The sequence below is a fragment of the Hordeum vulgare genome, unplaced genomic scaffold, assembly GCF_904849725.1.
Source record: "Hordeum vulgare subsp. vulgare unplaced genomic scaffold, MorexV3_pseudomolecules_assembly, whole genome shotgun sequence".
NCBI lineage: Eukaryota > Viridiplantae > Streptophyta > Magnoliopsida > Poales > Poaceae > Hordeum > Hordeum vulgare.
Genome location: NW_025422652.1, coordinates 11,752 through 35,484, shown reverse-complemented (window position 1 = coordinate 35,484; position 23,733 = coordinate 11,752). Strand labels below are relative to the sequence as shown.

Genomic DNA, 23,733 nt, shown 5'->3' with positions numbered 1-23,733 from the left:
AAGCGTCCATTGTCTAATGGATAGGACAGAGGTCTTCTAAACCTTTGGTATAGGTTCAAATCCTATTGGACGCAATCTTATTTCTATCTATTCTTTAAATAACTATACTAAACTAAAAACAAAGAAAACTTTTTTGCATGATTCAAATAACAAGAGTAGACATGCAAAATAACAAGAGTAGATATGCCAAATTTATTTGTTACTGAAGGGAAAACCGTTCCAGCTGTTCCTGAATAGCTTCCTTCAAAAGGATTTCCGCTTGCTCGGTGAATGTCTTGCTAGAAGATATAATTTCTTGGAATTGAGGTTTAGTATCTTTTAGGTGTTTACGTAACTCATCCAGAAATTTATTTACCTGTTCGATTTCTAACGAATCAAGATATCCTCTTGTTCCGGTATAAATAGTAGCTATCTGCTCTTCCACTGGGAGAGGATTTGCCTGGGATTGTTTAAGCAATTCCCTTAATCGTCGACCCCTTGCCAATTGATTCTGACTTGTTTTATCGAGAGCAGAGGCGAATTGTGCAAAGGCTTGTAACTCTGCGAATTGAGCTAGTTCCAATTTTGATTTGCCAGCTACTTGTTTCATGGCTTTAATTTGAGCCGCGGATCCTACTCTGGAAACAGAAATACCCACATTAATAGCGGGTCGAATTCCGGCATTGAATAGATCCGCCGATAAGAATATTTGTCCATCTGTAATGGAGATTACATTAGTAGGAATATAGGCGGAAACGTCTCCAGATTGAGTCTCAACTATTGGTAAAGCGGTCATACTTCCTTCGCCTAAAAGAGAATTTAATTTAGCGGCTCTTTCTAAAAGGCGTGAATGCAAATAAAAAACATCCCCTGGATAAGCCTCACGGCCGGGAGGTCTTCTTAATAGAAGGGACATTTGGCGATAAGCTTGTGCCTGTTTGGAGAGATCATCATAAATTATTAAAGTATGCCGTTCGCGGTACATAAAATACTCAGCCAGGGCTGCTCCCGTATAAGGAGCGAGGTATTGTAATGTAGCAGGTGAATCCGCCATTTCAGCTACTACAATAGTGTATTCCATGGCCCCCTCCTCATGGAAAGTAGTTACTACTTGAGCTACGGAGGATGCTCTTTGACCGATAGCTACATAAACACATATTACACCTTGCCCTTTTTGATTGAGAATTGTATCTGTAGCTACTGCTGTTTTGCCAGTCTGTCTGTCCCCAATAATTAACTCTCGCTGACCGCGCCCTATAGGAATCATCGAATCGATAGCAATAAGCCCTGTTTGAAGAGGTTCGTATACGGAACGCCTGGAAATTATACTTGGAGCAGGAGATTCAATTAAGCGAGATTCGGAAGCTATAATTTCGCCTTTCCCATCAATAGGTTTAGCCAGAGCATTTACAACACGACCCAAGTAAGCCTCACTCACGGGTATCTGAGCAATTCTTCCTGTTGCTTTTACAAAACTGCCCTCTTGTATCATCAACCCATCGCCCATTAATACAATCCCAACATTTTTGGATTCCAAATTCAGAGCAATACCCCTAGTACCTTCTGCAAATTGGACTAATTCACCCGACATTATTTCACCAAGACCTATAATACGAGCAATCCCATCCCCCACTTGAACTACGCGACCTATATTCTCAATCCCTACTTTCCTATTATATTGTTCAATACGTTCGCGGAGAATTTTATGAATTTCGTCGACTCGAAGGGTTGCCATTAGTGTTTCTTGACTCTTTTTTCGAAAGCAAGGGGAAAAATAATGCCTAAATTCTAAACGAAAGTAGAAGTTCAAGGCCTAATTAATTTAATTATCTCTTCCATTCCAGGGACCCGAGAATGCCAATATTAGCACGAATCGTACGGAAATGTAACTCGGTATTCAAACAACTATTCAGAGTTCCTAGAGCTCCTTGTACGGCCTGTTGGAAAACCCGCTGTCGGACCTGATTCATTGCCCTTTGTTTTTCAAAATAAAGGGTTTCGTTTTTAGACTTTTCTAATTGTTCCAAACTAATAGAAGTAGCATTAATCAAATTTGCTTTTTCTCGTTCTATCTCAGAGTATCCATTCATTCGATACTCATCCGCTTCTAGTTCGACTTTCTGTAATCGAATCCGAGCTTTTTCGAGTTGCTCAATGGTCCCTCTACGCAATTCTTCTGAATTTCGAATAGTACTCAAGATCCTCTGTTTTCGATTATCTAATAAATCTTTTAATGAAAGTAGATTATTTTGTAAGTTTACAACTTTTATGATCTCTTCCCGAACCAAACATGAATCTTTCGATTCATTTGGCTCTCACGCTCCTTTTTTTCTTTTTTTGCTATAGCAATTTCCATATCTTTTTTTAAGTATAAGTAATGAGCCTATCCTCTATCTTATTTTTTATGTTTATATTTCAATATACCGAAACCTATATAAGACTAGATAAATATTAAGAGGACTCTTCCGCCTAGATAAAAATATATCATGGTCAGCAAAGTTGTTTCTTTATTTATATTTGCCCTTTAGTTAATAATTTCAATTTCATTAAGAAAAACTAACTAAATAAATGGAAAATGAAAATTAATAGAATTCTTTTTTTTTTTTCTTCAAATCCAAAAAATTTCTCTTTTTTATACATAGGTCGTCGATTCGGCATTGGTTAAAAAAGGGCAGGGTGCCCCTTCTTTTTTTTTCTAGTAAATAGTTCAAACCATTTTATCGATATGAGTGTTCTATATCAGATAAATTTTACATTAGCTATTTCCCGTTTAAATTCGGTACTAATACTAATATAGTTGTAGAAAGAGTACCTCTTTTTGCCTGGACTTCAAGCAGTTTAGCTTTAACCGTGTTAATGGTCTCACATTCTTGGTTTATAGAGAATCAAAATTGATTTACCAATGAGTCGCGAAATGCTATGGTTCTTCCATATGATTTCTGAATTTATTCAGAAGTAATTCGTCGAGATCGTGCACCCTTTTCTTATTTATCCGAAAAATACTAAAAAATATTCTAAAGTGCAGCCGGATAGATCCAATCTATTCTTGAAATAGACAACTCGCACACACTCCCTTTCCAAAAAAAATCAAAACACCAACCACTACAGTTAGATTTATTAGATTTGTTGCTAAAATATCGGTATTAAGCCCGAAACTGCCAGCGGATGGCCAGTGAGCTAAAAAAACGAAAGAATGGGTTACATTTTTCATATGCTCTCCTCTTATAGATAGGACGAACAAAGAACAAAGTTTTTCGATCACTTACTTCGCTCGCCCTTTTTTGATCGGTTTTTTTAATGCAAATAGATTCAATCTAGTAATTTCTTTTAGATTAAGTCTTAGGTCTTGTTTGACCGGTGAAAGGCTTCCTTTGTTGAAATGTTCCGTTCCCAAAATTCCTAAAATAAAAGGAAAAAACTTTCCACTTTCCTAAACTAAGGACGGGAAATAAGAAGGCGAGCATATCTTCTAAATTAATCATACTCAACTCAGCCCTTCCTAGAATGCGGTATTATCTGTCCCGATAAATAGATAATTCCAGGAGTAATAAATAGGAGTAAATTAAATAAAGTATTGATATAATTGGAATTGCGGAAGCAAATACCAATTTACTAAAAAAAGAAAAAAGTATCTAATCGAAATCGAAAGAACTTTTTTTTTTAGGATTAAACAAAAGGGTTCGCAAATAAAAGCGCTAGTGCCACAACTAGTCCATAAATTGTTAAAGCTTCCATAAAAGCTAGACTAAGCAATAAAGTACCTCGTATTTTACCTTCTGCTTCTGGCTGTCTCGCAATACCTTCTACAGCTTGTCCTGCAGCAGTACCTTGACCAACTCCAGGTCCAATAGAAGCAAGCCCTACGGCCAATCCAGCAGCAATAACAGAAGCAGCAGCAATTAGTGGATTCATGGTGAGTAGTTCCTCGTGTCAAAAAAAAAGAAATGGTTAAGGATACAATCAACCAAAAAATTCTTACTTCTAAGCTCTATTGGGGAGAAGTAAAGTAACTAAAAAGTACAAATTGAAATCAAATTGAAATGTGAATTGTCCGAACTACATAGAAGGGAATTCTATATCCATATATCGGATTAGATAATGAATCTAACCTAGGAATATATAATATAATATCAATATCCTATATACATTTGTTTCTTCTATTTTGTTTGCATATTTTCTCATTTTCTATTGAATCGGATTCTAAAATCATTGCTTAAAGTGGAAACCCGCATAAAAGAGGACTCCACTTATAGATATTAAGGATATTTATTATAGTATAGATCTAGCCTGACTCCACCCTCCTTAATGCATATATACTTTGAAAATTCCATAATATAGTCTATTCTATTCTCTCTCCTACAACTCTAGGCTATATATTCATACGCATTTCTAACTATTGCAACCAAGCAGATTATCTGGAACCATGCATGAATTGAGCTAAGCTGAAAAAAAAAATACTATATTCCAAAACTAGTCAATTCAATGATGACCCTCCATGGATTCACCTATATAGGCTGCGGCTAATGTTGCAAAAATAAGAGCTTGAATACCGCTTGTAAATAATCCAAGAAACATGACCGGTATAGGGATTACTAAGGGGACTAAAGAAACAAGAACAACAACGACTAATTCATCCGCCAATATATTCCCGAAAAGTCGAAAGCTAAGCGATAATGGTTTTGTGAAATCTTCTAGGATGTTAATTGGTAAAAGGATTGGGGTTGGTTTAATATTTCTCGAAATAGCTCAATCCTTTTTTGCTAAGACCAGCATAAAAATATGCCGCTGACGTGAGTAAAGCTAAAGCAACAGTAGTATTTATATCATTCGTGGGCGCTGCTAATTCCCCATGGGGTAACTCTATAATTTTCCAAGGTAAAAGAGCACCCGACCAATTTGAAACAAAAATAAAAAGGAACATAGTTCCAATAAAGGGAACCCAGGGACCATATTCTTCTCCAATCTGAGTTTTGCTCAAGTCTCGAATAAACTCAAGGACATATTCAAAAAAATTCTGCCCGTCGGTCGGGATGGTTTGTGGATTCCGAACAGCTATGACAACTGAACCTAGCAAGATAGTAATTACGACCCAAGAAGTGATGAGTACCTGGGCATGAATTTGAAAACCTCCTATTTGCCAATAGAAGTGTTGGCCTACTTCTACACCCGATATATCGTATAACCCCTTGAGTGTTTTAATGGAACAAGGTATAATATTCATATTGTCCTCTGATAAAAATTGAACTTCAAAAAAGGAATTCTTTTGATTCAACCATCTCTTTCTCAACTCAGCAACTTGAACTATTAATTTGATATTTAGGATACCAAGAAAGCACATCAGATCATAATATATATCAATACCCTCTAATATATATCAATATTCCCCTTCTTTTTTCTATGCAAAACAAATTCTATGCAAAAAAAGATATAGTAAGTCATTCCATAAATCTACGCAGTTGTCCAAGAATTCACTATATATTCTTAATCAACGATTTCTTATATAGAGAGAACGGCCCTCACAAATTGAAAATACTAATTTGTTAAGAATCAATCGAATTGAAGTCATAGTGTCATCGTTGGCTGGAATCGATATATTCGCGAGATCCGGGTCACAATTTGTATCGACTAAAGAAATAGTAGGAATTCCCAAAATGGCACATTCCCGAAGAGCTATATACTCTTTTTGCTGATCAAGGACGATCACAATGTCTGGCAATCTCGTCATATATTTGATCCCGCCGAGATACCTTTGTAAGGTAGATAATTTTCTCTTCAAGATTGCCACATCTCTTTTTGGGAGATGGTGGAATTTTCCCATTTTTTCTTCCGCTCTTAAGTCTCTAAATTGAGAAAGTCTAGTTTTCGTAATCGACCAATTCGTTAACATACCACTGAACCACTTTTTATTAACATAATGACAACGAGCCCTTATTGCAGCTGATGCTACTAAATCTGTTGCTCTTTTTTTGGTACCAACAATTAAGAAACTTTTTCCCTGACTTGCTGCATCAAAAACTAAATCACAAGCTTCTGATAAAAAACGGGCCGTTCTAGCGAGATTTATAATATGAGTACCTTTACGCTTTGCCGAAATGTAAGGGGCCATTTTAGGATTCCATTTCTTAATACCATGACCAAAATGAACTCCTGCTTCTATCATCTCTTTCAAATTAATGTTCCAATATCTTCTTGTCATTTTTTCCACACTTCCTTTTTTTTTCATCCTAACATTCCATTACGGAATTTATTTCTTTTTGAAGATTAAGAAAGATCCGAAATAGCTTGAAATAAATAAAATAATAATTGTTCTGAGAGAACCTTGTACTAAGAGTTGGCCATTGATACATTGATACATGGTATAAACAAAACCTTAATTTAATGAATTAACTGACTTGTTTTACTTATTAAAATAAAAATCTTAAAAATCTAAAATTTAACCTGTTAGTGTTCTAAGTTCAAAAGTCTAGTAAAGTAAAAAATATGTTTTATGTATCCTTAGGGTTAAATGTTAAATGGGGGTTTTTATGTCTCATAAAAATTGTTTGTTACGTCAGAATCTGAAGAAACTAATTCTGTATGGAGAAACAAAAAATCTCTCATTTCCGACGCGAATAGATTTTTTTTTTTTATTTCGAAATAAAGGTTCTTGTCTTGTGGGGAACGATGCACAAATTTTTGGAATCCGGTACCAACAGGTATAATCCCCCCCAGAACTACGTTTTCTTTCAAGCCTTTCAACCAATCAATGCGACCTCGTAGGGCAGCTTTTGCTAAAACTCGAGCAGTTTCTTGAAAACTTGCTTCAGATATGAAACTTTGGGTATTCAGGGAAGCCCTTGTTATTCCCAATAAGATTGCCCGATAATAGATCGATTCATCCAAAGCTCGCCCTGCTCGTTCCGCTCGCAATAGTCCGATTAATTCCCCAGGCGAAAAAACATTAGACATTCCATCTTCGGAAACCCGCACTTTTGATGTTACTTGGCGTATAATAATCTCTATATGTCTATTATGGATCTGTACCCCTTGGGATCGATAAACCTTTTGGATTTTATTAACCAAAGAAATACGACTTTGGGCTATGGTTAGCTCAGCTCCAATCAAGAATCCCCAAGGGACCCCAAGAATTCTTGGTATACGCTCATTCCAATCCTCAATTCTCCTTTCGAGATTGGGGGATAATGAATCAATTGAACGCGCTTCAAAGATTTGTTCCACTTTTGGAAGACCTTGCGTTATGTCACTAGATCTCGATTTTTCATATATAAACGTAACTAACCTATCTCCCTTGTAAAGGATTTCTCCATAATGACCATTAACAGTTGCTCCTGTAGTGGCCAAATAAGGTTTAGCTGCTCTTATAACAAAGGAATCCATATTTACACTGAAAATTTGACCAGATTTTTTTATGTGCGATTTAAATAGACATACATTTTCACAAATAAATTGTCCAAGGTGAATTATTGCCAATGTCTCTTCCCAAGAATCATGATGGACAAAGTGACAATTCAAAAGGAATGGATCCAACATTATGTTACTATCGAAATTGGAAATCCTTTTATTTTCATCTATTAAAGAGTATTTAAGTTCTTGAAGTACTTGGAAGGTTTGTTTCAAATTGTCAACGAACAAATATTTTTTTAGCAGGATTTTATTATGCGTTAGTAAATAGTAAGATGAAGAAAAATGCGATATACTAGCTACAATAGCCCCTAAGGGCCCAAAAATTTCTAGAATAGGAATTCTAGGATTCCATTCTTTTATCGCATTGGGATGTTTTGAATTCTTGAATAAACCAATTCGAGAACAGTTGGATGCCGACAAAATCATCAAAGATTGGTATTCTTTATTTCGATTCAACAAAGTGCCAATAGCTTCTTGATGTTGGCTAAGTGATTCAATCTTCGCCTTGGAATAAAAAGAATTGCTATTGGCGCGATCTAACCTATTATGGGGAGTCGGTCCTCCACTTGTCCTATCATACCTTTTTCGTGTATACGAAATAGTGGACTTGACTAACTCAATTCTTAGGAAATCGCGAATAAGATCATTTGCTCTTACCTCAACAAGGGAAGCACCAGCCTTTTCTTTTTCTTCTTGTTCCCAATTCACTACTAAGCAAGTTCTAACAAATTGACTATTTGTGTGATAAATTCTTTGAGTTAACTTGCTATTTTCATGATAAATAAAATTGACAAGTCGAATTTGGAGATTATTTTCTTCTTGCAAGAGATCCTGCGGGAAAAGTGTTGCTAAATTTCTTCCTTCGTCCATTTCATATGCCACTGTAGGGCGAACGGAAACAAAATACTTTTCCTTGCTCTTGAGAATTTTTTTCCGTTGAACATAGACCCAATTTTTCTTTTTTTTTGATTCCTTAGAATCTTTTTTTTGTCTTTCTGGCGGTATCAAACACCCACCTAATATCTTATCTGCCTCTTCAGGAAAATGAATATCTCCGGAAAATATTTTGAGTTCCGTATGGCTTTTTTTTCTCTTCACTCGGACCAGTCCGCCTAGTCCACTTCTTGTATTTTTTGTGAGTTGTGTATCCACTCCAATAATACTATTGTCAAGTATCTTTAGGGATGAAGATCTCGGCAAGATATGAAGTTCTTGAAGAATGAAAAAAAACCGATCTACTTCTTTTTGGTATTTTAGACTAAATTCTTTTGTTCCTCGATGCTCAATCAAACCCTCTTTTTTTAAGATGGAATCTTCCTCTGGGCTCTCGTATTCGTCCTCTGAGTCTTCTTCTGAGTCTTCCTCTAAAGTACCATATTTTTCCTCGCCGCTTTCCCCGGGGCTGCCATATTCGTCTTCTGAGTCTTCTTCTAAAGTTCCATATTCGTCCTCTTGGGTCCTATATTTGCTCTCTGGGTTCCCATATTCCTCTTCTGAGTCTTTCTCTAAAGTCCTATATTCGTTCTCTGGGTTCCCATATTTGTTTTCTGGGCTCCCATATTCGTTTTCTAGGGTTTCATATTCGTATTCGTCTTCTAGGATTCCATATTTAGATTCTTCTAGGGTTTCATATTCGTCCTCTCGGGTCCTGTATTCGTGTTCTAGGGTCTCATATTCCTCTTCTGAGTCTTCCGCTCGAGTCCTATATTCTTCTTCTAGGGTCCTATATCTAAATTTAACAATTCCTGAACCCTTTTTATCTTTTCTGTATCGGGGATCGTCAAAATAAGCAAAAATAGTATTTCTACGTAAAACACCCATAAAGGGGATTTCAATCGAAATCCCAAAACAGGATATTAGTTCTTTCTCTTGTTCTTGATGATATTGTAATGGAATGACGAACCTATTTCTTCGCTTTTTCGCCAACAAATCTGAATTATCTTGAAAAATAGAAGGATAGATCAAATTCCAATGGCCATTGGACATGATTCGATCCGACGTTGAATAATCAAGAATTTCCCTATCTTTTTTACCATAAGTATTCATTTGATCTTGATCCTTGTGGAGTGAAAAAGACGCTATACTGGATCTGCACATACTTACGGATAATATCCATAAATGGCTTGTTTTTGGTAATCGACGAAGATTACCATATTGATATTCGGGCGCATGGTAAACATCAGTACTCCAGTGCATTTCGCCGTCTGATTCAGAATAAATATGCTTTTGTACCCTTTCTTTAAAATGTAAAGTGGACGTTCCGGCACGAATCTCCGCAATTACTTGTTCAGATTTTACATATTGATCATTTTGCACTAGAATCAAGCTTTTTGAGGGAATATTCACACTATATAGAATATCTTGACTCTGAATAGTTACATGCAAGTCTATATAACATAGAAAAGCAGGCTGTCCATGACGGGTACGTGTGGGGTGAACCAAATTCTCATTGAATTGGATTTTTCCATTCGAAGGGGATCGTACAAGGTCGGCAGTACCCCCTGTGAATACTCCGCCAGTATGAAAAGTTCTTAATGTTAGTTGAGTCCCTGGCTCCCCAATTGATTGACCCGCAATAATACCTACGGCTTCTCCCAATTCCACCAGATCACTATGAGTAGGACTCCGGCCATAGCATAATTGACAGATCCAAGAAGTGCTTCGGCAAGTAAAGGGGGTTCTAATATATATTGGTTGTGCTCGAAATGGTTGTGCTCGAAAGGCAGTTATGAATCGATTGACTAATCCAATTCCAATATCTTGATTTCGCGCGGCAATGCATCGTGAACCGATATATATATCGTCTGCTAATACACGACCAATTAGTGTTTGGACAAAAAGTTTTTCCGTCATCCCATTTTGAGGACTTACAGAAATACCTCGGATAGTACCACAATCTCTTCTACGCACAATAATATGTTGAACTACTTCAACAAGTCTACGTGTAAGATATCCAGCATCTGCTGTTCGTACAGCAGTATCTACAACCCCTTTGCGGGCTCCATAGCAGGAAATTATATATTCTGTCAAAGAAAGTCCCTCGCGTAAATTGCTTTGAATAGGTAAATCAATCATTTGTCCTTGAGGGTCCGACATTAATCCTCTCATACCTACTAATTGGTGTACTTGAGATGCATTTCCTCTGGCTCCTGAAAAAGACATTAGATAGACTGGATTAGAAGGATCCGTTATCCGAAAATTTGAATTCATTTCTTGTTTCAAATATTCACTTGTCGCATACCATATCTCAACAGATTGGCGTAATTTTTCTACCGCGTGTACAGCCCCATAATAATAGTGTTTCTCCAAAAGAAAACTCTGTTGTTCCGCGTCTTGGACTAACCATCCCTTAGAGGGTATTGTTAAAAGATCCTCGATTCCTAACGAAATCGATGTAGTAGTGGCTTGATAGAAGCCCAGAGTCTTTAGTTGATCCAGTATATGGGATGTATATCCCATTCCAAAATGATCTATTAATCTGCTAATAAGTCGTTTCATACCAGTTCCGTCTATCTCTTTATTATGAAAGACCAGATTGGCCCGTTCCGCCATACATAAGTACCCCCTTTTCGGCTGAGTAGGATTCGACAATTGCTGAGTAGGATTCGACAATGGGCCTGAGTCAGTGATTCGAAAATTTAATTAACTTAATTGCCTCAATCTCAATCTGGATTCGCGTGGCAAATAATGATGATACTAGGGAAATCGGAATGCCCCCCGAAAGCAAAGGGGAGGGGCATCGCCGAATCTAACTTTCTTGTTTAGGTAGTGTATGAATAGGCCTGACTAAATCCTTGTACGGCTTCCTCTATTTCTCTATAAAAAGAAATATGACCAAGAGTGGTTCGAATGTATATCGAACGAATTTCTTTTTTTCTATTTCCCATTATTAGATAGTGAGCATAAATCTCATGATAAGTCCCCAAAGATTCATATTGAATTTCAATCGGAACTTCTCTTGACCCAATGACGCGTTGATCCAGGTTCCATCGTAGCCACAAGGGACTATCTAAACTGATTAGTTTTTGTCTATAAGCTCCCAGTGCATCATAAGAACTAGAAAAATGGGGTTCTTTATCTTTCCTATACTTAGAATTATTATTATTGTAATTGACTTTTAAATTTGGATAGTTTCTGAAACTATTATATCTATTTGCACAAATACCTCGACGCTTTCCAATTGTTAATACATAAAGCCCGATAAGCATGTCTTGGGTTGGTACGCAAATAGGATCCCCAATAGCAGGAGATAAGAGATTCATATGAGAAAACATAAGTAAACGGGCTTCCGCCTGAGCTTCCAAGGATAAAGGTAGATGAACAGCCATTTGATCTCCATCAAAGTCTGCATTGAAACCCTTACACACTAATGGGTGTAAAGAAATAGTACGCCCCTCTACTAAAGTGGGTTGAAAGGCCTGTATGCCTAATCTATGCAGAGTAGGTGCTCTATTTAACAGTACAGGATGTCCCCGCATAACTTCTTGAAGTATTTCCCATACAATGGGTTCCTTTTCCCAAATTTTCCTTTTAGCAATCCTGACATTAGAAGTGGCGCGTTTCGTGATTAAATCGCGAATTACAAATAGCTGAAAAAGCTTTATTGCTATCTCTAGAGGTAATCCACATTGATGTAATGAAAGCGAAGGACCCACAACAATGACAGAACGCCCCGAGTAATCGACCCGTTTCCCAAGCAGAGTCTCGCGAAACCTTCCCTCTTTACCTTCAATTACATCTGAAAGTGATTTGTATACTTTATTGTGACCATCCCTCGTCGGTTGCCCGCGGGACCCACTATCAAGAAGTGTATCCACGGCTTCTTGTACCAATTTTTCCTGGCACATTACTAAATCTGCTGGCGCTAATTCACTTCTTTTTAATAGATAGGCAAGATTGTTGTTCCGACGGATAACTCTCTTATAAAGTTCATTAATGTCTGAAGTCACTACTTTATCTCCAGACCTATAAACAATAGGTCTCAATTCGGGAGGAAGAACCGGTAATAAGCACAAAACCATCCATTCTGGTTCTACATTTGTTTGAATAAAATGTTTCGCCAATTGCATGCGTCTAATCAAAAAAACTTTTCTTATTCGTCTTTTTCTATCTTCCCACTCATCTCCACTATACCCCTCGTCTTCTAATTCCTTCCATTCGACCAAAGAATTCTCTATAATAATTCGCAAATCCAAATCTGCTAATTGTTCTCTAATAGCACCTGCTCCTGTCGCAATTTCCCGATTTCGAAATGTTGCAAAGCCTGGGGTAGAAAAAAAGGGAGAAATGCTGTGGTTACAGGATGCAATTTCCTCTTCGAATAAACCTCGTAATCGTAAAAAAGTGGGTTTTTTAGTGCTGGGCCTAGCAAAAGAGAAATCGCCGTATACTAGGCCCTCCAACTTCTTAAGAGGTTTATCTAAAAGATTCGCGATATAACTAGGAAGACCTTTCAAATACCACACATGAGTCACGGGACATGCGAGTTTGATGTATCCCATTTGATATCTTCGTATCCGAGAATCCACAAATTCTACCCCGCATTTTTGGCAAAATCTTTCGTCTTCGTTTTCAGCTCCGCTCGCTCGAGAATTGCCACAACCGCAAATCCCGCTTTTTATGGGTCCAAAGATTCTTTCGCAAAACAATCCATCTTTTTCTGGTTTATCGGTTTTATAATGAAAAGTAGAGGGCCTTGTGACTTCGCCAACGGCTTCTCCATTAGGTAGGTTTTTGTTAGCCCAAGCCTTTATTTGTTGAGGGGAAACGAGTCCAATTTGAAGTTGTTGATGTTTATATTGGTCAATCATAAAATAGAAATAAGAAAAGAATTTATATTTATTCCGATCAAACTTCCTCCCTATTAACCTGGAAGTTCTTTTCAGATACAAGGAAATGATTCAGTTCTAGAGCCAAAGATCGTAGTTCTCGAACGAGCACTCGAAAAGATTCTGGAGGATCCTCATGATTAGGTATTCTTTTTCCCCAGATCGTAGCATTAAGTATTTCTTGGCGAGCTATAAGATGGTCAGATTTATAAGTAAGTATCTCTTGTAAAATATGAGCAACACCAAATCCTTCTAAAGCCCAAACTTCCATTTCTCCTACTCGTTGTCCCCCTTGCTTGGCTCTTCCTCTAACCGGTTGTTGTGTAACAAGTGAGTAGGGCCCAGTAGAACGCCCATGAATTTTCTCATCAACTTGATGAATTAATTTTAAGATATAGGACTTCCCTATTAGAACAGGTTGCTCAAAGGGGTCGCCTGTTCTTCCATCAAATATTCTGCTTTTTCCCGGGTACTCGGGTTCAAATACCCATGGATTTTTTGTTTCTTTACTGGCTTCATATAATTCTGAAAACACAAGTTTTCTTGAAGCCTCTTGCTCATATCTCTCATCAAAGGGTGCTATTCTATAATGTTTCTTTAGCAGATCCCCCGCTAATCCGAGCGAGCTTTCAAATATTTGTCCCACATTCATTCGGGAGGGTACTCCTAAGGGATTGAAGACCATATCAACGGGTGTTCCATCTTGCAAATAGGGCATATCTTGCCTAGGCAAAATTTTGGAAATGATCCCTTTATTCCCATGTCTTCCGGCTACTTTATCCCCAACTTTGATTTCACGTTTCTGTAAAATATATACACGAACCATTATGTCGAGGGGGTCCCTTTGGATCCATTTCACATCGATAACGCGCCCTCTTCCACCTATAGGTAATTTCAGAGAAGTTTCTTTTGAAGTGGAAACCTCAAGGCCGAATATGGCCCGTAATAATCCAGCTTCTGCGATATATGATGATTCGCTCGCTATCTGAGGCGTTAATTTACCTACTAAAATATCACCAGTTTCTACCCAGGATCCCAACCTAACAACTCCATTTTTGTCCAAATTGCGGAGTAAATGTTCTTCTAGATGTGGTATTTCTTTAGTGATTTTTTCAGCGGAGCCCTGGCTTGTCGTATCCGTCTGAATTTCATATTTCCGGATGTGAAAAGAGGTATAAATATCCTCATATACCAAACGTTCGCTAATTAGTACTGCGTCTTCAAAATTGTAACCTTCCCATGGCATATAAGCTACTAATACGTTTTTTCCTAAAGCAAGTTCCCCCCCAACTGTAGCAGCTCCTTCTGCTAAAATTTGTCCTTTTTTAATGGATTTACCCCGTGGAACCCGAGGTTTTTGGTGCATACAAGTATTTTTGTTAGAGCGACGGTGGTTAACTAAAGGAATACTTATAGTCTTCCCACTACTTGATAAAAGTATCTTATGACTATCAGTAGAAATGATCTTTCCCTCGCGTTCGGCTATAACGGAAACCCTCGAATCTAGAGCTGTTTGGCGTTCCAATCCAGTTCCAACAATGCATTTCTCGGACCGAGAAAGTGGAACTGCTTGGCGCTGCATATTAGAACTCATTAAAGCCCGATTCGCATCATTGTGCTCAATAAAAGGAATGAGAGAACCCCCAATAGAAAAATATTGGAAAGGAAAAATACTTCTAACATGAATCTGTTCCCATGCAATAGTCAAGAATTCTTGGCGGTATCTAGCTGGAACAACCTGTTCTTCCTGAATACCTTGATTCAAGGACAAAGAATTTCCTGCTGCTATCATATAATACTCATCTCTATTTGGTGATAGATAAACCACCTGTCTCTCTTTTTTTTCTTTTGCTTTCTCAGCAGATATTTCATAAAACGGACTCTCTATAGATCCCCACAAGTGATCAATTCTCGCATGAATTGCTAAGGATCCAGTAAGTCCAACATTGATTCCTTCAGACGTGTCAATTGGACAAATACGCCCATAGTGACTCGGATGAATATCTCGGCTCCGAAAACTTGCGGTTCTCCCCGTCAACCCTCCAGGACCTAAACAACTCACTTTTCGCCCATGAACAGTTTGTGTCAATGGATTCGTTTGATCAAAAACTTGAGATAATGGGTATGTGCCAAAAAAGGTCTCATAAGTAGTTATTAATAAAATTGAAGTTGAAGTTGGAGTTACCAAAGTTTGGGGAGTCGGTTTCGATTGACGTATGAATACTCTACGAATAGTTTTTTGAACTGCATGTTGTAAACGACCAAGAGCCAATCCGAATTGATCTTGTAACAGATCCGCAACCGAACGAATACGTTTATTTTTCAAGTGATTCATATCGTCATCGTCAAGTATACCCGTTCCAAATTTCATTCCAATCAAATGATCCGTAGCGGCCAATACATCTCGTGGTAACAAGAATGTATTGTTCTGAGGTATATCAAGATTAAGTCTCCGATTCATATTTCGTCGACCAATCCTTCCTAATTCACATTTTTGTTGAAAAAATTTCTTTTGTAATTCCTCGCATAAGGACTCCGAAAATACCAGGTCCCCACCTACACAAGCAAATTGTTGATAAAACTCCAAAATAGCTTTTTCTTTTGACTCAATCCTCTTCTTCTCCTTAGCATTCGGGAAAGACAAGAAAATTTCAGGGTAGGAAACATTATCTAGAATTTCTCTTAGATTCGAACCCATAGCTGATGATAGAACTAGAATAGATATCTTTTGTTTTCTACTCACGCGAGCCCATATCCTTTCTTTTTTATCAATTGCTAATTCCGATCTCCCTCCCCAATCTGATATTATAGTCCCGGTGTAGATAGAAATTCCCTTATGATCTAATTCCGAGCGGTAGTAAATACCAGGACTTAGCAATATTTGATTGATCACAATTCGGTATATTCCATTTATAATAAAGGTTCCTAAGGAATTCATTATAGGAATGTTTCCGATAGAAATGGTTTGCTTTTGCACATCGAAACCAAAAATTAATCTCGCAGATACATATAATTCGGAAGAATAGGTGAGTGATTCATACACAGCATCTCTTTCTTTTATCGAGGGTTCTAGCAATTGATATCCTTTCGCAAATAATTGAAATGCAATTTCGTGATCTGGATCTTTAATTGTTGGAAACTTGTCAAGTTCTTCTGCCAAGGCTTGATTAATGAACCTAAAAAATCCCTCGAATTGGATCTGACTAAATCCGGGTATTGTGGACATTCCCTCGTTTCCATTCCGGAGCATCTTAATCTTAAGTTTCCTGTTTATCAAAGAAAAATTCCATTATCAGCTCACTCTTCATCAATCCCTACGGATTGATCTAGCAATCATGGAATCTATATTCTGTTTACTGAATCACATGAAATTCTAGGGAACTCCACATACGTATTTCATATATGTATTTCATACATATGAATAGAGACCATTTCGACGAAAATTCTAGTTTACCAGGGGTACAAATGAAATGAAAATGAATTGCTAAAATATTCCTACAAAAAAAATTATGCCACTTATACTTTATAATATTCTAATCAGATTGAATGGCAAAGATTTCTCATTTTATCCCCTTTCTATGAATGTAATAAAGCCGTAATATAATACACTAGAAAGTTTTACTTTACTTCGATTTAGAATAGCGTGCTTACTTTAATTTCTAAAAATAATTTGAGGGTTCTTTTTTATTTCGGATCGGAGTAGTATAATTGCTAGAAAATTAAGTATTTCATTGTGGAATTCTAAAATAAAGTAAGTCCCTTTTTTAAGTACATGCCAATCTAATTATCCACCTCTCCCCATATCCATGCTTTTCTTTTATCGTAATTTCACTTGGGTAGGCCAAGATAGTCAGGTTATACTCTAATATCAGAGCAAATTTCCTTTTTTTATTCAAGATATTTAATTTAATACTTTGAAAAATTAAAGCACGATTCCCCATAGAGATATGTACATAAAGGGGATCTTTGGATAATAATGCTGCTCGGACCTAAAGTTCACCTATACACGGATTAAGCATAAAGCCATAATATTTTATTATGCCATTGAAATTGAAGGGGGGGAGATAATACCGATTTAAGAGTAGTTCACTACTGCAATTCAAAAAAGAAAGAGAATTCTAGTTAATGGTTCCAATTTGTTCTGAATTTTGCAGCCTGTGACTAGAAATCCACTTTTCTTCTTTTTCATCTCAATAGAAAGAAATGGGAAGTTTTATTGTGTTAGCAATGTATGTTTTAAGATAGAATCTATCGAGGAGAATAATCGAAACTGGATCAAAAAAAGCAGGAGTATCTTTTTTGAAAAAGATTGGAAAAAAGTAAGTTTAATTATATTCAAAATAAAAGAAAGGGGCTTTTCGTAAGAAAACGTGGATGAATACTTGCTGTTTTCTAGATTTTCGATCGGATTTTTTGGCGGCATGGCCAAGCGGTAAGGCAGGGGACTGCAAATCCTTTATCCCCAGTTCAAATCTGGGTGCCGCCTGATCAATAAAATACTTAGGTTTTCTAGTACTGATCGAATTCAATCAATTTTTACTTCGCATAAGTTCGGGCAAGAGAGTAACTAAGCCTGCCGATACTGGGTTTAGAGAAACCATACCATAGTTCTATCCTTAAACTAGGGTTAGGGTTTGTTTTGGCGGTAGTGGCCAAAATGGTTATCAATAGGGGTGAGGTAGTGTTTCCTTATTCTTTTATTATATGAATTTGAATTGGTTCTTAATTGATTCGATTTGAGAATTTTTAAATACGAGGATAAGATGTCAGAAATCTTGGTATCCAAAGAAAGGTCCCTAAGGGGCATTCTTCTCTTTTTCAATCTAAGATTCCAGAAGGGACTCCACGAAAGAATATCAAGACTTCCTAATTATCATACATTTTTTTATCGTACATCTTATGTGACCTACATACACTAGAGTAACAAAAGGAATAAAAAATCTTCCTATTCCCGCTTCTTCTATTCAGGACATCATTCCCGTACTCTTTCTTTTTTAAGGTAAGGAAAAAAGGGCTTTATAGTATCGTATTTTTAATGCTCTCTAATTCTACAAGAATTCCTATAAGAATTTGTTAGGAGTAAATTCCTTGAACTGATTGATCCATGGCCTTAGGGCAGAAGCCCTTTTTGACTCTGTACCCTTGATTCCACTATGATTATTGATCAATAGTAGAATAATCCCTTCATAGAAATAGGAGACATAATTTAGATGGATATAGTAAGTCTCGCTTGGGCTGCTTTAATGGTAGTCTTTACATTTTCTCTTTCACTAGTAGTATGGGGAAGGAGTGGACTCTAGGGATACGATACTACTAATTGATTAAGTAATCAAATTGTTGTATCAATTCTTTTTTTAATTGATCGTTTTGCATTAATTATTTTGTCAAACGTTATTCTTTAATCTTTTTCTTTAGTTTTGTTTCACTCCTGTAAGAAACTCTTGTATTGTAAGAAAGAGCCATTATACCAATTAAGAATTTCTACTAGAAATGACTAATGGTTAAAAAAAGTTCTATACATAAGAAAATTAGACTTTCTTCCACGGAACTATTCACGGCATATCACACATTTTCCATTTGTTTTATACTCTTTCTTTATTCTTAGAATAATTTTTATTCTCTTTTGAAGCATCTCGCGGGATATTTAAGCATGAAAGATTCGCTGGTTTTTTCCTTTTACTTTTTACTATAGTCTATTCTTATATTATTTTTCTTTCCTTCCATGGATTCTTTGGTCAAGAATTGTCTTCGATTTTTTTATTTTGACCTGATTGAAATTAAGTGGATGCAATGAAAAAAGAAATTGAATTAGACTACTTAACTATTTCAATCTACTAATCTATTCTATGTAGATTCAAAGATAATATAATAGAAAGACTCTAAAGTGTCGTAGAAAAAACTATATGTAGTTCTTTCTACCACACTTTAAGATTCCAACCAGATCCTTTCATTTAAGACTTGGATTTTTTTTATTTAATCCCTTTTTCATTTCTTCAATGATTAATTGGAATTCCACTTAATTATTTTGGCTGACTGTTTTTACATAAATAATAAGTAAAAAAGAAGTAGGAATTAGAATGAACAGTGCAGTAGCAATAAATGCGAGAATATTGACTTCCATAACCTCTTTATTTTTTATTTTCACAATAACTCGGGATGTAATCCCATGGAGAGGAAAAAGGGGTATCTTGTAAATTCAAGGGTAGGGCTTGCATTCTGATAATACTGAATCAATTCAATATTATGAATATCGGATCTATCAAATCAATTCATGGATGAGAGTTATATAGTATAACATAGGAAGATCCTATATCCATACTAAGACCAAAATGGGTTTTTTGATTGGATTAGGAATTCCCTCTTTTTTAATCCTTTTTTTTCTACTTTTTCTTTTCTATATCTCTAACCCACGAGCTTTCTTAATCTTATACAATTTCTCTTCCTTTTTCTTATAGTTATACATACAATTATGTATGTATTATATGAGCAACTTTCTATGGGTCACATAGACATCCAAATAAGCAGTAGAAGTGAGATGGGGAAAAGAGGTCTGAAATAAAAAGGGAATACAATTTATGTATGGATTCCGGTAAAATACCGGTACTCTATTCCATAACAGTGGAATAGGAAATTAAGATGAGGATGGTATCATCATAAAGAAAGATAGAGTAATATCCTAAAATTCTACTAATCCACATATCGTATGTGTGTCTTTCTTTATCTTTATCGATCGGGAGTAGTGAAAAAAATTCCTATACTCCTTCCCTCCCTCTTTAATGAGAGATGCAAAATAAAAAAGTGAAGTAAGGGTGCCCTATGGGTATTTGATCTTGCTCCCTGCCCCTTTTTTTTCATGGAAAAAGGAAATATGAATTTCTCCATTCATTGAACCCTAGTTCGGGACTGACGGGGCTCGAACCCGCAGCTTCCGCCTTGACAGGGCGGTGCTCTGACCAATTGAACTACAATCCCCGCGGGGTGTATGGCATACCCATTCTTAAATAGAACCATAAGAAGATTCGATTCGTCTGTCGTACTCTAAGAAATAGACGAATCATATACTACATACCCACATATTAATATTATATTATACGTGGGTATAGTGAGAGTGACATAACTAGTATGTCGTGATTTTTTATCACTAAAAATGGATAATAATCCACCCTTCAACAAGAAAAACTCTTTTGTTTGTAAGAAAGGAATGAGAGAGATATGGATTAGAAAAAAAAATCCCCTTTTTTATTTCTCTTTTATTTCTATAGATCAGACATTTTATTTTATGGGAGAAAAACAAAAGGATTTAGTTCATATTCACGAAGCCCTAGATTTTTGGGCCGAGCTGGATTTGAACCAGCGTAGACATTGTCAACGAATTTACAGTCCGTCCCCATTAACCACTCGGGCATCGACCCAGGAAGAATTTATTCTAGGGTTTTTGCTAATCTATGATTAACCTCCTTTCATAATACTCCCTACCCCCAGGGGAAGTCGAATCCCCGCTGCCTCCTTGAAAGAGAGATGTCCTGAACCACTAGACGATAGGGGCATCACTAGACGATAGGGCCATATACAACCGCTCGTGATTATACTATAATCATAGTATGAGCAGTTTTTTTGAATTGTCAATATACTCGAAAAGTATAACTAGATCCAAAGCAAAGAGTTTTTCTAACTTTTCTGCTATGTTTTCATCTAGGATTTTTTTAGTTGATGGTTAGATTAATTCATGGATCATCCTCTACCTTTTAGGGAAATTCATTTTAAATGTATAGAATAAGAATGGATTACTAAAAGGGATTCTAGATTAGTTCAGTACAGGTAGTTATTTTATTGATCTAAGATAAGATGAAAAAGAGTCCAATTTTTTTTTTATTTCCATTCCGTGCTTCATTTAGTGTTCAGACCAAAAATGCATTCATCCCGCACTAAGTCATAAAATTCTCTAAAGAGAAAGCTTCAAAAACAAAGAAAAAAGCGAATCAATTTAGTAGAAAAGTACTCTATCAGATTCGAACCAATGACTTACGTCTTAGCACGAGATTACTCTACCACTAATTTAAAAAGCCCTTTATCGGATTTGAACCGATGACTTATGCCTTACCATGGCATTACTCTACCACTGAGTTAAAAGGGCTTTTTATTTAATTCAAAAATTTGCCACTTTGATTTCCCATTATGGGTCTACTGCATAATGTACATATTATATATATATAATATATAGAGATATAGAGAGAGACATTATGTATAGATTGTATATGTATTGATATCTTGAGAGCTCAAAATAAAATTAAGAAAAAAAAACATACCCAACTCTTCTTGGTTCATGGTTTTCCGTTTCCGAAGGCTAGTAAAATAGGCGGATTCTGGAACCCCAAGGATTCAATGGTATATGGAAAATATAAGATTTCCAATCCTAGCGGGAAAAGGCAGGGAACAGATACCCAATAGGATAGGATCCTTGGGAGGAACTTTTGGTAATGGCCTTGATCCTCTATGCTATTTTTTATGTGTTCTTAGTTCTATTGAACTTTTTTGATTCTTTTAAACAAGAATCTAATAAACTAGCATTGAGTCAGTGGAAAAAAGGAGAGAGAGGAAAGTGTTAAATGGAGAGAGTCGACTAATCATAGACTTTTAGGATCTTCTTTACATCAGGTAAATCTGTCAGCCCTGTCCGTTTTTTTCTTTAAGTTACGACTCTTTAAGTTACAACTCTTTGCTTCTTACTTCTATCAAGCCATAGGGAAAGTCTATGATGAATTTGGAAAACTCATCTCACTCTTACTCTATGGCTCGGACTTAATGGGGGAAGAAAACATCTTCTATAATTTCTTTTTTGTTCAATTCTGGACAAAAAAGAAAAGGAAAAAAGGAATTTATAGGGACAGTGTTACCCCCTATATCCCCTAGTTTATATTGTAGGAATAATAAAACAATTTAGCAGTCTGGCACACTTACGTCCTCGCAAAGTAAATAATGATTATTGTAGTCGTAACCGTAGAATAGGATAGGATCCTAATCAAAATAAATACATTTGGTTCAGGCGCTATTAGCAGGGTAAGAAGAGATTTATTTTACAGACCAGAGGGAGAGGGGCTATCTAAATCCTAAAGTAAAGGCGCGCGATCGAAGTAGAAGTACCAATGGCTCAGTGTCATGAACCTTCTCCATCTGATTCAATAAGGGGGAATTAGCCTCCTTGTCAAATGGCTATCCTTGACAAAGGGTACCATTTATACCATAATATACAATGTAGCGGGTATAGTTTAGTGGTAAAAGTGTGATTCGTTCTATTAATAACTGAATTTGAAATGATATACTTAAGGCATCCTTAAGTTTTTTTTTATATTCCGATGAAAACTTTAGTTCTTATAAAGGATTAAATCCTTTTCCTCTCAATAGCATATTGAGGAAGAATATACATTCTGGCGATTTGTACCCAAAAACTAATTTAAATTGCATCCAAAATAAAAATTGGATTATGATATGAGTACAGAGTCGCGAAGCATAATTTTGCATTGGATTTAAGTATTCCAATTTTGAAAATATGAGTAAAGGATCTATGGATGAAGATACAAAAAAGTTGATTTCCAATCGTAACTAAATCTTCTTTTGTTAAAGGATAAGGAAGCCAAATAGCTAAAAAACGATAGTTTTGGTTTACTAGAACCATCCGCATATTGTTTCAGCTCGGTGGAAACCCAATTCTTTTCCTCAGGATCTCTTGAATGAAATTAGGGAACGAAGTAAGTAGATTAGATGGATTTAGATAGAATTTCTATCTCCTACTCTATAAGGATCATCTAGAAAGCAGAGAGCTTTGGTTCCATTCAAATAGAAAAGCTGACATAGATGTTAAGTGGTGAGAATATCCATAAAGGAGCCGAATGAAATCAAAATTTCATGTTCGGTTTTGAATTAGAGACGTTAAAAATAATCAACCAACGTCGACTATAACCCCTAGCCTTCCAAGCTAACGATGCGGGTTCGATTCCCGCTACCCGCTCCATTCTGTATAAAAGGAGTATTCTATTTGTCTAGACATGTTAAAGGCTTGTATTCAAGCCTTTTTTGTCCACCAGTTTCTGGTACTACAGAGCGGAGTAGAGCAGTTTGGTAGCTCACGAGGCTCATAACCTTGAGGTCACGGGTTCGATTCCCGTCTCCGCACTTAGCAGTCTCTATAAAAGGAGTATTCTATTTCTCTAGATATGGTAGAGGGGCGTATCCAACCCTTTTTTATTCATTAGTTCCGGGCCCTAGAGGGCAAAATTGAGCAATTTGCGAAGCCACTTGCCTTCACAAAAAGAAGGCGCAAGGCTTCTCCCTACCTTGCAGAAAATAAAAATGAAATGAAAGGGACAGTCTACCTCTCCCTTCCTTTTAAAAACAGTTTGCCCGTTGTTTGTCTCAGTTAATACCCAATTTTGGGGCTCTGTTGGCTAGTTCTATTTCTGCCTCCGGAGCGCCCTCTTTTTTTGAGGGGGATGCAAAGGAAGGGTAAATATAGTAAGGGATACGG

At 36.5% G+C, this 23,733-nt stretch overlaps 3 protein-coding genes and 6 non-coding genes across 9 annotated transcripts; 3 read left to right on the top strand and 6 right to left on the bottom strand.

Moving 5' to 3' along the window:
* The first annotated feature begins 2 nt into the window (after window positions 1-2).
* TRNAR-UCU lies at window positions 3-74 on the top strand. Its single transcript has one exon. It is a non-coding gene; the product is annotated as a tRNA-Arg (tRNA).
* Window positions 75-93: 19 nt separating this feature from the next.
* Window positions 94-1,817, bottom strand: LOC123421983 (ATP synthase subunit alpha, chloroplastic). Its single transcript, XM_045107639.1, has one exon. The coding sequence runs from the start codon at window positions 1,712-1,714 to the stop codon at window positions 200-202; it is 1,515 nt and encodes a 504-aa protein (XP_044963574.1). The 5' UTR covers window positions 1,715-1,817; the 3' UTR covers window positions 94-199.
* Window positions 1,818-5,803: 3,986 nt separating this feature from the next.
* On the bottom strand, window positions 5,804-10,951 carry LOC123421978 (DNA-directed RNA polymerase subunit beta''). The gene has a single exon (XM_045107635.1). It carries the CDS (start codon window positions 10,933-10,935, stop codon window positions 6,502-6,504), a length of 4,434 nt encoding a protein of 1,477 aa, XP_044963570.1. The 5' UTR covers window positions 10,936-10,951; the 3' UTR covers window positions 5,804-6,501.
* A 1,533-nt stretch (window positions 10,952-12,484) lies between these two features.
* LOC123421979 (DNA-directed RNA polymerase subunit beta) lies at window positions 12,485-23,725 on the bottom strand. Its single transcript, XM_045107636.1, has one exon. It carries the CDS (start codon window positions 16,459-16,461, stop codon window positions 13,231-13,233), a length of 3,231 nt encoding a protein of 1,076 aa, XP_044963571.1. The 5' UTR covers window positions 16,462-23,725; the 3' UTR covers window positions 12,485-13,230.
* Window positions 17,627-17,697, top strand: TRNAC-GCA. The gene has a single exon. It is a non-coding gene; the product is annotated as a tRNA-Cys (tRNA).
* TRNAD-GUC lies at window positions 20,110-20,183 on the bottom strand. Its single transcript has one exon. It is a non-coding gene; the product is annotated as a tRNA-Asp (tRNA).
* TRNAY-GUA lies at window positions 20,542-20,623 on the bottom strand. The gene has a single exon. It is a non-coding gene; the product is annotated as a tRNA-Tyr (tRNA).
* TRNAT-GGU lies at window positions 21,274-21,345 on the bottom strand. Its single transcript has one exon. It is a non-coding gene; the product is annotated as a tRNA-Thr (tRNA).
* TRNAM-CAU lies at window positions 23,309-23,382 on the top strand. Its single transcript has one exon. It is a non-coding gene; the product is annotated as a tRNA-Met (tRNA).
* Window positions 23,726-23,733: the final 8 nt, after the last annotated feature.

Bases quoted from the DNA above. Each gene is read 5' to 3' on its own strand.
- LOC123421978 (XM_045107635.1), bottom strand. From the start codon at position 10,935: ATGGCGGAACGGGCCAATCTGGTCTTTCATAATAAAGAGATAGACGGA.
- LOC123421983 (XM_045107639.1), bottom strand. From the start codon at position 1,714: ATGGCAACCCTTCGAGTCGACGAAATTCATAAAATTCTCCGCGAACGT.
- LOC123421979 (XM_045107636.1), bottom strand. From the start codon at position 16,461: ATGCTCCGGAATGGAAACGAGGGAATGTCCACAATACCCGGATTTAGT.